The sequence below is a fragment of the Phaethon aethereus genome (assembly GCF_964289735.1).
Source record: "Phaethon aethereus genome assembly, chromosome: 14".
Lineage (NCBI taxonomy): Eukaryota > Metazoa > Chordata > Aves > Phaethontiformes > Phaethontidae > Phaethon > Phaethon aethereus.
In genome coordinates this window covers 16,941,082-16,954,304 of record NC_138590.1, presented here as the reverse complement: position 1 = coordinate 16,954,304, position 13,223 = coordinate 16,941,082, and the positions used below count along the sequence as shown (strand labels likewise).

Here is a 13,223-nt window from a genome sequence, read left to right as displayed (position 1 = left end):
CACAACAGAGGGATATCTGAGAGGAATACTTACCCTGGACTACCATCAGAAGAATGGTATAGTCCGACATGGGAGGGAAGGTGGAGCAAGGCGTTTGGATATGGATTTACATCCAAATCTGCAGGGCTTTGGTTTGGCTTTCTTCTATTTGTTGCTTTTATTGGGTTATATTTTGCCCTCCTGCAGGCATGTAGCTTTCATTAGATTCTATGCGCACCAAAGGGAGAATGCGATGTAGGGTACTACGTGAGTATGTGCTTGTCCTCTGCTGTTAAAATTAATAAAACCTCATTGCTTTTTTTCAGTGCCAGAGGCTTTTATTGTGGTTATGTGGTATTTAGGAACTGTATTTAAAATTAGATCTAGGAATAGAACTGTATACTGAGTTCAGCACTTAGATATAGCAGTAAAAATGAATAAACGTGACCCTTTTTGTGTTACCAAAGAAACATCTAATGTGTCTGGAAAAAGTGGAATTAACCCTGTTGATAGTTGTCTTGGAGAGAAAAGGCAGTATTTATGAGTCAGTTTAATGAACCTTATTTGAAAAATGTCATATAGAACCGTACTCACAGTTGTATTTAAAATTATCAGCAGAAGTCTATGTCCTCATTATCAGGCATCATATTAATTAGCAGGGGATGAGTTCTCTCTTCCATCCAGGTGCAGAGAATGAGACCCTCAATGAGAGCCTCCCTTTAAAAATTTTAAAAATTGTGGATGTGAAATTTCCCTCTTTCCTATCCCTTGAAATACTTAGAAGTAAGAGGAGGAAGAGTGCCTTCCTCACGGTCTTCGGCGATGGATACAGCAACAATCCCCCAACCCTGATGTAGGAAATCGCCCAAACCTCTTTCCCACCTCCTCGGTTGACAATGGAGATCTTTATCCTTTCTTGATGGAGGTCTCCTCCTTTCACCCTAGTTCCTAGACCAGTATGTAGCTCCCCTCATCTGCCCCCTTCCCATTTTTAAAAACAGAAGATGGCTTTCCCCTATACCCTTCTGACGGCCTGGGCAGTCCCCTACTCCATTATCTGGTGTGGGAGCAGAACCCTCTTCACTGCCTGGGATGTGTTAACCAAGGGAGGGGAGCTCCTTGCCAAAGTAAAATTAAGAAACCTGGGATGACTTCTGCGCCTTTGAAATGTCATTACTTTTGTAAATTGTAAAGCCATTGACTCAAGACAGTCATATCCTACACAGGGCTTATAAAAGCTGACGTCTGCTGGGTTTTTTATGTGTTTAAGGCCAGCCCTATGGCTCTGTAACTCTTGACTGCGGCGGCAGCGAAGACCTCATTGTCGGTGTCTCTGAAGAGGCTGGCCCCAGCTTTCCTCGCAGGCGTCCTCCCCAGCCGCCCATTGTGCCCCTGCCCCGCCATTGGCTCCGCAGCAGTTCACCGAGGCCGTTACGGCGACCGTTGGGCGCGCGAGCGGCGCCTCGCCCCGCCGCACGCGCTACCTCAGGCGGCCGCTGCCCGCGCCGCAGCCGCTGGGCGGTAGATGGCGCCAGACCCCGGCCGCTGGCGCACGCACGCCCCGCCGCCGCGCGCACACACCCCGCGCCGCTGACGGAGGCTACTCGGGGCTCGCCGGCTCTCTCGCCGCCGCCCGGGCAGCGGCAGCCGCACAAAGGAGCGGAGGAGGAGGAAGAGAAAAAGGAGAGGGAGGAAGAGGAGGAGAGGGAGGAGGAAGAGCAGCAGCAGCAGCGCACGGTGCTCGGAGCCCCGGCCGGCGGCACTGCCCGGAGGTAGGGGCATCCTCTCTGCCCTGGCAGCCAAAGTTGGTGGAGCCAGCGCCGGCTGCTCCCGCGGGAGGCTTTATTCGGGGTTCCGCAGCGCCGTATCTCCCCCCGACTGGCGTCTCTGCCCGGCCCCGGATGAGGGGTTTCAGTTGTATCACAGGGGCTGTTGCTGCTCCCCACCCCTCCAGGCTGGGCGCGTAGGGTGGGTCTCGGCCCAGGGGGACAGAAGTTGGCGAGGGGCGAGGGGGGCGACAAGCCCGAACTTGGGTCCCCTCAAACTTCCCTGCCCGAGAAAGCCGCCCGCCGCCGCTCCGCGCCCCTCCGCTCCCCTCCTGTCCTCTCCTTGCAGATGTCGGGGGTGCTGGTAATCGCTGCCTGGTGCTTCCTGCAAGTGGAGAGCCGGCATCCTGAAACCATCACGGGCGACAGCAATCATGGCAATTTCCTGGACAACGACAAATGGCTGAGCACCGTTTCGCAGTATGATAAAGACAAGTATTGGAACAAATTCCGGGATGTAAGTACTCCTTCGTTTACCGCGTACTTCTTGTTTGTTCCGTCTGACCGTAGCAGCCTTTCGATGGGTGGCCGCTGGCGTTTAGAAGCTGCGGGTAGGAGAGAGATGCAGCTTGGGCAACCGGTTGCTGCTTGCGTGAAGGATGCTGAGAGCTGCGGGGAAGCCGGACAGCCAGTGCTGCCGTTCCCGGTTACCCCATCGATCGGGGCAGCTTGGGCTCGGTGTCAGTCCCCCTGAAAGCATACGGTCTTCAATTTTTCCTCTGAGGAGGAACTTGGAGCGAAGTTTCTGTTCCTGCTGCTTAAGAGGCTGGTTAACTGTGAAATGATGAACTGGTGTGTGTGTGTTAGAAAGGAATATTTACCAGTTCGAGCCACAAGGTGGTAAACAGTGAAGCTTTTTTTGCCTGCAGATGTGGTAGAAAAGATTTTATTGTCAATTCTGCCCATGGAGATCTTTGACACTGGTATAGGGTTGGAAGAAGCAATGCTTTGACTCGGTTTTTTTCTGTCTGGAAAATAAGGGTAACTTCAAGATGTGTTATGACATGTATCTGTACAAAACAAATCACTTTCTTAAGCTGAAAATTAATTCTTGATTTCCCCTGGTTTGAACACAATTGCATGTGTTAAGTGAATGGCTGGAGAAAGGGAAATGCAACATTTACCATAAATGTAATATTTACAGAGCTCCTTTTGCTTCTGTTGTCTATACACTGAAAAAGCTTTCTTGGAGTATGCACAGAAAACCCTGCTTCGGTCTGCCTGAGGCTGGATAAGGGAAACATTACTCTTAATGTTGATCATGAGCACGTTGAGGTTGTGTTCTTTATTGTACAGGGTTTGTGCGCCGTGGCTGCAGTGTGACTCTAGGAAAGGGAAGAGTAGAGGTGGCTAGCAGTTCTGCTAGTACTAGTCTGTAAGGTTTCTTTGCTTTTTTAGGAAGCTGTGGTGTTTTATAATATATTAACAAGTTCAACTTTGCTATGCATTTGTCTCTGTGGTCTTAGCACTGTATCTTACTTTGCAAAGAGGAAGTCAAAGATTACAGATAAATGTGACATGTCTCTGCCTAGCTTATTCTCTCTACGTTTTTATGTAGTTGTGGTCATCTCTGTGACTGAGAAATTATGCTGCCCTGAATCTCAATATAATGAAGTATGGCCTTAACAATGGTACCAACAATATGCCAGAATGTGTATTTTTGTGCAATTGCTGTGATGACGTCCACCTCCCGGGACTGTTGGAGTTCTTGTATAATAGGTGTCTGGAAAAGCCTATGCTTGTACAGGAACTACTATGTTATTAAGGATATTTTACAGTTAATATGGATTCATATATTTTTTTACCAGGCTCCAAGGGAATCTTTGTTAATATCAGATTTAGTCTCCTGGGGAATGCAGGTTAAGGATTTCACTTGTTAATTTCTACATCCAACTTGATATGAGAATTTGGCAGCATTTGAAAACGGTAAATTGGATGAAGGACTGACAAATGAATCCAAACACTCTTTTAATGAGGCACAGAATATAGCAAGGGGCATCTTCCAACAATCTCATTCCAAACTGAGACCTTGTGTTAATCGCGCTTTTGAGCTTAAAGTTCTTATTTCATTTTATGCAGGTTTGTTGGGTGTTTTTTTCTTGAAGCACAGAGTCCTTGCAACTTCTCTTCTTGTCCCCTTTCCCCAGTCTCACAGGTGCAATTGTCAGAGAAATTTTCTTCTTCCTGTGGAAGATGTTTGTGACGATTACCTCTTTTATCGTTTAAGGTTTCACAACTGCAAATGCTTTTTTAGACTTTCTGAAAATGCTAACAAAAGCTGTAAAGCCTCAAAACTGTCTTCTGTAGGGAGAATCATTTCGTGGAAAAAAACCTTCTTAACCAGTCCTCTGCTAAGCAAAAGGAAAGAGTATAGAGCTCATGCAAAGTTTAGGTTATTTTCTACCCAGCCATCTTAATGGTTCTATTCAGTTACTTCAAAACTAGCATGTTACAAATGTGTATGATTATCCATGAAACCTTTTATGCGGCAAATTAACAGATACTGCTAATCACCTCCTACTAAGCTTTTTATAAAAAGTAAATAAAAAAGCTTGCTTATTTGATTAGGCTCTTAATAACTTATCTTCAACCAAAGTGATTTACTGCATCATAATCTTCTGTGAGAGGTTCTGTGTCCACAGATGAAGACATTCATAGGTAGAGTTGCTGCCAGCCTAGTGAGTATAGAAGAGACAACATGCTTCTTGCATGCAGAGATGTCATTAGAAGAAATCTGGTCCTTGTTACATGGCTGTGTTGTCAAGGACAGATTGTTACAACATTTGTGAAGAAACTGCCTGGTGAGATGCAGCATAACAGTATTAACTGCTATGTATGGGGTAGATTAGCATTTCATTCATAATTGTTGAATCATAGGGAAACGATCCATCTTCCCTTCGTTCTCCAACTGTAACCATATAGACATCATTACTTAAATGAGGTTCTTAATGTGGACTTTGCACAGAAGGCTGGAGTATAGAAGTGGTGTTTCAGTTAATACCTTCTTGGGTCTGACACTACAGCTACTACAGAGCAGAAGGCCTAGTTCATATCCTGTAAATCAGCAGAAGCAAGGGTGCAGTAATTATCATAATTACCTCTAGTAGCTTTCTGAATTTTATGTCATGTTATACAAATAAAATTGCACAAATATTTACATAACTGTGTCCTTATGTACAGTAGGAGAAACACTGCACGTATGGAGCTGAGATTTGGTTGTTTTGGGGGTGGCCACTTTAAACTCTGTACGTGCATACAGCACAAACATCTGCGCACACATGTGCATATAAATCTGTCATAATGTTTCAGTACTGGGTGGTTTTTTAACCACTTTTTTTAAGATGATTTATAATTGAATGTAAAATTTTAAATTGGGCTTCTCTCAACTTTTTCAGTTATTTTCAAAATCAATTGGTTGGTCAGTCTATTGAGCTATGGTCCAATACAGCCTGATTTGAGAAGACAGGTATTGATCTTTTTTTTTAGTATGACCCATATTTCTTTTGGGCAAAGACAGCATAGCAGTTGCACTTAATGGCCCAGCAGTCATTACTCTTCTGTGAAAAGAGAGCACAGAAGTACATCACATTTGAAGTCTGCATTACATCCACATAATCAGGCTAAATTTTTAAGTCTGACTGAATTTAGTAGTGTGAAATGATGACCTGTCAACATTTTCAAAAATCCTTAAGGGCCTTAATCTGGTTAAAACAATACTTCACAGTCTTTTCACATGATTTGAACACAGTTTGTATAATATTGAGGTGTTCCAGTTTTAAAAACCAACAGAGCCTATAAATGAATAGTAAGACCAATGTGACTGATCTGTTGTGAAGCACTTGCTGTTGAAAATCTTGTATATTGTCCAGCTGTCTGGTATCAATAATGGTAATTATTTATAATTACTCATTAATTGATAAATAATAAACCTGGTGTATTAATAAGCTTTCGGTATAATCTGTATTTGATCTTCTTGTCTGTCTTCCGCTCCTTTTTCCTTTTCAGACATGGGCTTTCTATGTGACCAATGACAAAATCTTAGTTCTGTTTTAAGTCCCATTTTATAGCTGGGGATAATCCTATTTCTCTTCCTCACAACTGTGTGTTGAAGCTGTAAAAAAGACAGGACAGAGCTCAGGATCTGTGGTAATATGGAATTCTCTATTCCCCTAATACATATATTGAATGTGGCATGATACATACTTAAGTAACCGAGTAGGTCTACTTTAGTAAGTATCTAAACCATAAAAACTAAATCAATAAAGTTATTACTATAAAAGAAAACAGTAAGGAAGCTGGAGTCTGTAGCTATTTCCTTTGTACAGATTTGAGGCTCGGAAAAGCAGACATCAAGGATATGAGAGTCAAATTAGACCTTTTGATATTATGAAAACAAACGTTAAGGCCTCAATCTTTCGATCAAATCTGTCGGGAGAGATCCTTTGGCTTAAGAGGAGCTCGAGCCCAAATTCGATACCTGAGTGTGAAGTGAATTCTTATGAGTCTTAGAAAGGATTTATTATGTGACTAGCCATACACATTATTGTAATAGGTCACACTGCAGCATCTCATTGTGTTCATAGAGGCTTGGCACAGAAGGCACAGAATAAGTGTCCTTTTAGTGTTAGGCCTGTCTTTAATCAAAATTATATGAACAGACTAATTCTATTACTTCTACTTGGAGTTATGTCTATTGCATTATTAATGCTTATATATAAAAAGGTAATAAGTTCAACTAGCTATGGATTAAACTGCAAAAAGGAAGAGAAAAGTTAAATGAACTTAGAGGATCTAGCATAAAGTATACAAGGAATTTCTATGAAGTTGAAAGCTAAGAATCTTGGCATGAACTCTGGTTTCAGTGCATGTTTATGCATGGCAAGCTGCCAGACCACGTTCTGAGCATTAACTAAGCTGTTTCTCTAAATTTTATTGCTTATGGAGCTTCAGTGCAGGCTATCACGTTAAAAGCCCCATGCATTATATGCCTGGAGATGCTTTGAGACTGTGCACATCTAAAGCGAGGCATGAAGTGTCATCATCTGTGTGTATACATTTCTCAGACTTATTGTGGATAAATAGTTATATGTAAGTATCAGCAACAAGAACAGTTATATGTAAGTAGATTAGATTAGATATTAGATTTCCCAGATTGGTCATAGACTACCATCCCTTGATACAACCCACTGAAGAGACAATTTTGACAGTTATTCTTGTACATCACTGTCATGGATTAACCCCAGCCGGCAGCTGCTCGCTCACTCCCCCACGGTGGGACAGGGGAGAGAATGAGAAGGGTGAAAGTGAGGAAACTCACGGTTTGAGATAAAGACAGTTTAATAGGTGAAGCAAAAGCTGCACACACAAGCGGAGCAAAACGGGGAATTCATTCACCACTTCCCATCGTCAGGCAGGTGTTCAGCCATCTCCAGGAAAGCAGAGCTCCATAATGCATAACAGCTACTTCGGAAGACTGACGCCATAACCCTGAACATCCCCTCCACACTTTCCTTCCTCTTCGTCCCAACTTTATATACTGAGCATGACATCATATTGTATGGAATATCCCTTTGGTCAGCCTAGGTCAGCTGTCCCGGCTGTGTCCCCTCTCAGGTTCCTGTGCACCCCCAGCCTTCTCGCTGGCAGGCCAGCATGAGAAGCTGAACAGTCCTTGACTGCTTAGCAACAACCCAAATCATCAGCATGTTATCAACAGTTTCTCATCCCAAATCCAAAACATAACCTCATACTAGCTTCTATGAAGAAAATTAACTCTATCCCAGCCGAAACCAGGACAGTCACCTTTCTGAGCCTATGAGTTCCTTCTCACACCTGATCAGAAGCTCGGTGTTAGGTGATCAAGCAAATACAAGGATTGGAACTGGAGGACCTGTATTGTTCCCGCTTTGCTACTGGTGAATTGTTGGACTTTGGTCTGGCTCTTCACACTTCTGCATGGTTTTTTCCCTTGTTGCACTTATCTTTCACTGATTTGTTTAGCCCAAAATTAGAAATGTGGCAGTGCAACTTGATAGCAGAGAGTTGGAAAACATGACCAATACTGAGACGGGTTGGAATACCAAGCAGGCAGAATTACTTGGGAACTCAAGTAATAGAAATGAAATGAAATTTAAAAGTATGAAGTAGAAGGTCATGGAATGGAGAGCTAACACAAATTTATTCTCAGTCCTGGCAGCTCAGCTTGAAATAGATGAGAGGGAGAACCTGTGTGCTTTTATTGATTTGCAGAGTGTTTCTAAGTAATGAAAGTAATGCTACTCTGAGGAGAGCAAATATTTTGTAGGAATGCATAAAATGAAAGATTTCTGGTTCTGTTGAAGAAATAAAATTGTACAGTGCATAGGAGAGAATACTAATTAGGAATATTGTGAGTGCTTCTGATCACTGAAATTCAAGAAAGACAAATTTTTATGGAGTTGGTGAGCCAAAGGCCTTCCAGTATCATAGGGGAAAAGAGCTTGTTTTAAAATAATATACTACATTAGTTTACTCACACAAAGCTAATTGTGTAAGAGTAGATTTGCTTCAGAATATTTATTGAGAGAGGGACAGCAAAAGCTGCCTTGCTTGAAGTTGAGATAAAGAAATAATTGGTGACAAAAATAACCTCATTCCTGAATTTAGTAATAATGTTATTACTCCACTCACAGTTATGTTTTTAAAAGTTATCTTAATGAGCACTTCAGTTTCACTATGTAGCTAGTGAGTTATCAAAAAAGTTTATGATGTAGTGAATTGTAATAAAAAAAACCCTGGATTTTGGGATTCTAGAGGGCTTGGAATTTTGTATCCCATGTGTCTGTTCATTAAGTTTAAAGCCCCTTGTAGATGGTTGTCTTGCTCACTCTCCAAACAGCTTCTACTGTGGTGGAACCTGATCTGTGATACCCAAGTATCCTCTGATCCTTTGGGATTTTTGAGCTAACAGTTCATTTGTATATACTGGGTTCTTTCTGCGTTCTCTTCCCTGGCAGGTACATGTCTTCAATGTGACCTCATTGCCAAGGACTCAACCAATTTCAAGATACTGCCTGATACACTAGATGCTAAGGGGGAACTACTTAGTTTGGGATTGCATTTTCTTTTTTCTATGTTGTATTTATGTCTACAGGCAGAAGGAAGTATTTTTCTGCCAACAATTTATTGCCAGAACATCACATTTTCTACTTTCTTCAGCTGAAATGTAAGCACAGGTTTTTCTGTGAGTCAGTGATCAATATATACATTCCTGGAGAAACCATTCAGGCCCTGCTAATTATGTAGTAGTGCAGATAGTCATAAAGAAGGTTACAGTACACTTGAAGAATACCTACTAGCTAGGTAACGGATGTACCCAGTCAGTAAAGTGGCTGAGTTACGTGATGGGACACAGGCACCTCGGGCTTGCTTCCCAGGAGATAGTCATTCCAACCCAACTTCAGATTTAATTAAAGGTGAAGATTGTGTGTATGGATTCCAGTGGATCTGGACTGAAGTGCAACAGAGTTGAAATGTGATTTAAGTCTACCCAGACACTGTAGCATAGGTTGTCTCTTAGGGCAACTCTTACCCTCAAAAGAGGGACAAAGGCTGGACTATAAATGTGATTGAAAAGTACAGCTGAGATGTACTTGCCAAAGCTGCATGAAGTTTAAAAGAATAGCAAAACATGAGACTGAATCTGTGCAAATGTAATTGAAATTGGCTTCGTAGAAACAGAAGAGGTATGCTTACTGAAAATGCCCTTCTCAAACTTGACACTTTCCTTCTGCAGTGGACAAGGGGAAAAATAATGGCATTTATGTCAGAATAATTAACTTGGAAGGTATAGAGAGACAGCTTTTTGTAATTAACTGACACTTATCCAGCAGTCTTGGGAATTACCTAAGGCTCCAAAGCTAAATAGGTCAGTAGAAAACTAGAGTGTTAGTTTCTGTATTACATGTTTGAAATTATAACTTGAATAGCTTCCTCACTTAAAGAAATCTTCTGTAGACTGCAGTCAGAAATCATGTCCCTGCTATGGAATTTTGTAGATTTGAAGTTTTCACTAATATGTTTTACAGGGTTTTCTAGTAACCATTCCTGTACTCTGCTGCTCCCCCTGCCTCAATTTTACAGGATTTTGTTTCCACAGGGGCTCACTTTATTGCAAATTTAAACTGTAATTTTGTCAGATTCCTGGGAGGTAAGTCTCCTGTTACATTTCTGGGTGTAGACTGTATGTTTTAAGAGTTGCAGTGGGAGCTGTAGGGAATATAATGATGTGAAGAACATGCTACACCTTTGTAAGAACAAAAGAGAAATCTTTTGTTTCTTGATGAGCGTGAGGTTAAAAATGAATAAAAAAGTGGAAGAGCCAGTTTTGATGTATTGCAATATTGGCACCTTTGTGCGTGGGGGGTGGAAAAAACCAGCAAATCGAAACCTGGTACACAGTTGTGGGATAGATTTTGTTCATATATTTGTCAAAACTCACTCTTCTAGAAGGAAAAAAGAGGGAGGGGGAAACCCCACACAAATGAGTCATGTGTTGTGTCAAACCATGTCAGTGTAATATAAAGTGGATTGAATATAGTTATATGAGGCTGAGTTCTGATGTTTGTTAGTGTAACAACTGTTATCAGGCTCAAATATCCATGGGTAAATAATACTAGGGTTTTTTTGGGTAAATTGTCCAGGATTGGAGTTGAGAAAATCAGGCTCCTTATTTTCAAGTGCCAAAAATGAAAGCTTAGTTATGATACTTGAGCATCAGGGAGATTATTACCTTTTTTGTCTCGGATATTTTAACTGTTTGCTCTGTATTTATGGTTTTAACCAGGAGGCTAGAAATATGTAGTTTCAGTCGGTGCATCTTTAACAATGTGTGTGTTTTGTGTGGACAAAATACAAGATTGTCTGAATTTGGGGTGGGGCAGCTGAGCTGCTTTTACAAGAGGCAGGACTTCATGAGGGAAATGGGGGTCAAATATTACATCTAGAATATGAAAACTCTTTTCTTTTAGATACCATCTGTTTATTCAAGGGCTGTTTGATTATTTCTTTTCTTGTGTAACCAAAAAATGAGACTCATCCAAAAGAGCTGTAGTGAAGTCTTGGTTATGTTGAAGCTCATGACCAAATTCTCAAAGATTTCAGTGAGGCCTGAGTTTGATTCTCATACTCCTCATCTTCCTATTCTCTTAGACAAAGAACAACTGTACATGAAAGACCAGTTAGAATAAACAGTCCTCTTCGACTTTTGGAGGACATTGTGTAGTTGGAAAAGGCTGAAAGATCAGGTGTCTGGCCAGTGTAAATAGAAGTTCCCTCAAAGTCCCTGGAAGAATCAAACTATCTGAAAATCAAACATTGCAGTCTACAAAGTACACATGTTATAGATTCCAACCAAAACAAGAAAGTGGAGTTGATACAGAGCAAAGTTAAGGTAATGCTGCTGCCTCCAGTGTGAATTTTTGTACTTCCAACACTTACCTCTGTTTCAGGTTTACACAGGGCCTTACTCTCACTAAGTTACCAAGTCTTAACTCCATGTAAGTAGTCTGTCATCAGGTAGCTAACTCCAGCAGTTATCATTGGTGGATTCGCTGTTGCAGGTTGGCAACTAAAACTGAATTACATGTTTGGACTGAACATCTAATGTCTAATGAGTTTTGAGGCTAAAATATGATTCAAAATTCAGTTTACAGATAAATTGCTAAGTTACTGAATAGAGCTTTTGTCAGGGAGTAGATTGGTCTTTATCTGTCACTTCTATAGCTTGGTTTGTGATCCAGGGTAACAGAAAATCATTCTCATTAAATAGGTACAAGGGGGCATCAATTAATTCTGTGATCTTGGCTGTCCTCTTAATGAACTTAGTGTCACATATCCACTTCACTGATTGCTTTCTCCTGGGCAGATAGAAAAATACTTTATTAAAAATTACTGTTAGAGTAACTATATTTAGATTGGCTTTCAAAAAAGATATCAATATATCATGGTTTACAGTTGAATTCTGGCTAATGCTGGGATTGATAGAGGTAGTGGTACTTGTCTGTCTATGCAGGTTATTTTTAAAACTGTCCAACTGGGAAATTCAGCTGTGTATACAATTTCATTCAAAATCTCACAGCATATTCTGTGAATAGTTTTTATATGCTTTTTAGCTTGGAAATGTGTCTTTGCCCTTCCTTCCCTGTGTGCTATTGCCTATTCAGAAGTTTATTTCAGTGTTGTCCTCTAGTGTTTATATATTGTCCTCTCTGCCTTTCTCTTCAAGTTGTAGCAGTTAGACAACTTGAACGTGAGATCGGGGTAGAGGCAACTGCAGTCACTGGAATTGGGCTGGGGGGATGCTAAAATTTTAGAGAATGGAATGGGAGGAAGGCTGAAACTTGTAATTGCAGGATTAAGAAGAAATGAGGTTGAGTTGCTTGTTCAAGAGGTGGGTGGAAAACATTGTTTTTAGAGTAGTGTTTCTGTGTGTACTAGGGATGTTGAGGTTCTTGATAGAATTTGATTGCAATTAGTAAATAGTAATAAAAATAACTTTTAGAGAATTCAGAAATGCTCGTCATTTCTTGTTTGATAACAGGAGTCTGCTGTACTTTGAACAGCGATTTTTAGGACAACTCTGTCAGTCTTCCAGTACTTGTATATGTGCCGGTACCTGGTATACTGTAAGCATTTGTACTCCTTGCTCTTGTTCCGCTGAGCGTGTTCATCCGCGGCGGTGGGCGCAGCGCTGCGCAGCCGCCCGGCCGGGCCGTGCGAGCCCGTCCTGCTCGGAGCTGTCCAGTGCTGAAGCCGCCGCTTCTAACCACAAAATTTATGTCGTGTAAGTCCCAGGACAGTGCTCTTCTACTGAGCTTGTACGGTGTTGGAATACAGACAGACAATGCTTAACAGATCTGTAGTCTTCCTTTGGATATATGTGCCAGTAGTGGTGTTTATTGGGTCGAATTAATTTCTTTTTTGATAACATAAGCTTCACTCAAGGTACATAAAGGATAAATTTTGTCCCTTTTTTTTTCCTCTAAGTGAAGCCAGGGTAACCAATCTTTTTGATGCTAGCTAGATATTATTTATTTATTTAACATAAGTTATATAATAGGTTTATAATGTAGGTTTATATAAATAATAAATAGGTCTATAACGTAGGTTTAACAAAGTAGGTACACCTCTAGTTTGATATCATAGTGAAGGAGGAGTAGGTATTTCATGTTAAAGCAGAGATATTATGAAAACCAGATTTCCTTATTTTAATGTTAAACTACATCTGGTGAAACTGGTGACTTGGAAATTTGAAATCTACTGATCTTTTTAAAACTTGTTTCATATGGCTAAAAAAGAAATTGTTTCACATAAAAGAACACCAGAGTGTTACCTTTAGTAAGAATATCTGTAGGCATGAGATAATGAATACTTTAAGGA

The 13,223-nt window shown here is 41.1% G+C and overlaps 1 protein-coding gene across 1 annotated transcript in view; it reads left to right on the top strand.

Moving 5' to 3' along the window:
- The first annotated feature begins 2,061 nt into the window (after nt 1–2,061).
- The window catches only part of SPOCK1 (SPARC (osteonectin), cwcv and kazal like domains proteoglycan 1), a 317,127-nt gene continuing 305,965 nt past the window's right edge, over nt 2,062–13,223 (top strand). Inside the window, exon 1 of the mRNA XM_082006106.1 lies at nt 2,062–2,262. Coding sequence (XP_081862232.1) covers nt 2,095–2,262 — 168 coding nt within the window. The 5' untranslated portion in view covers nt 2,062–2,094. The remainder of the gene's footprint in view (nt 2,263–13,223) is intronic.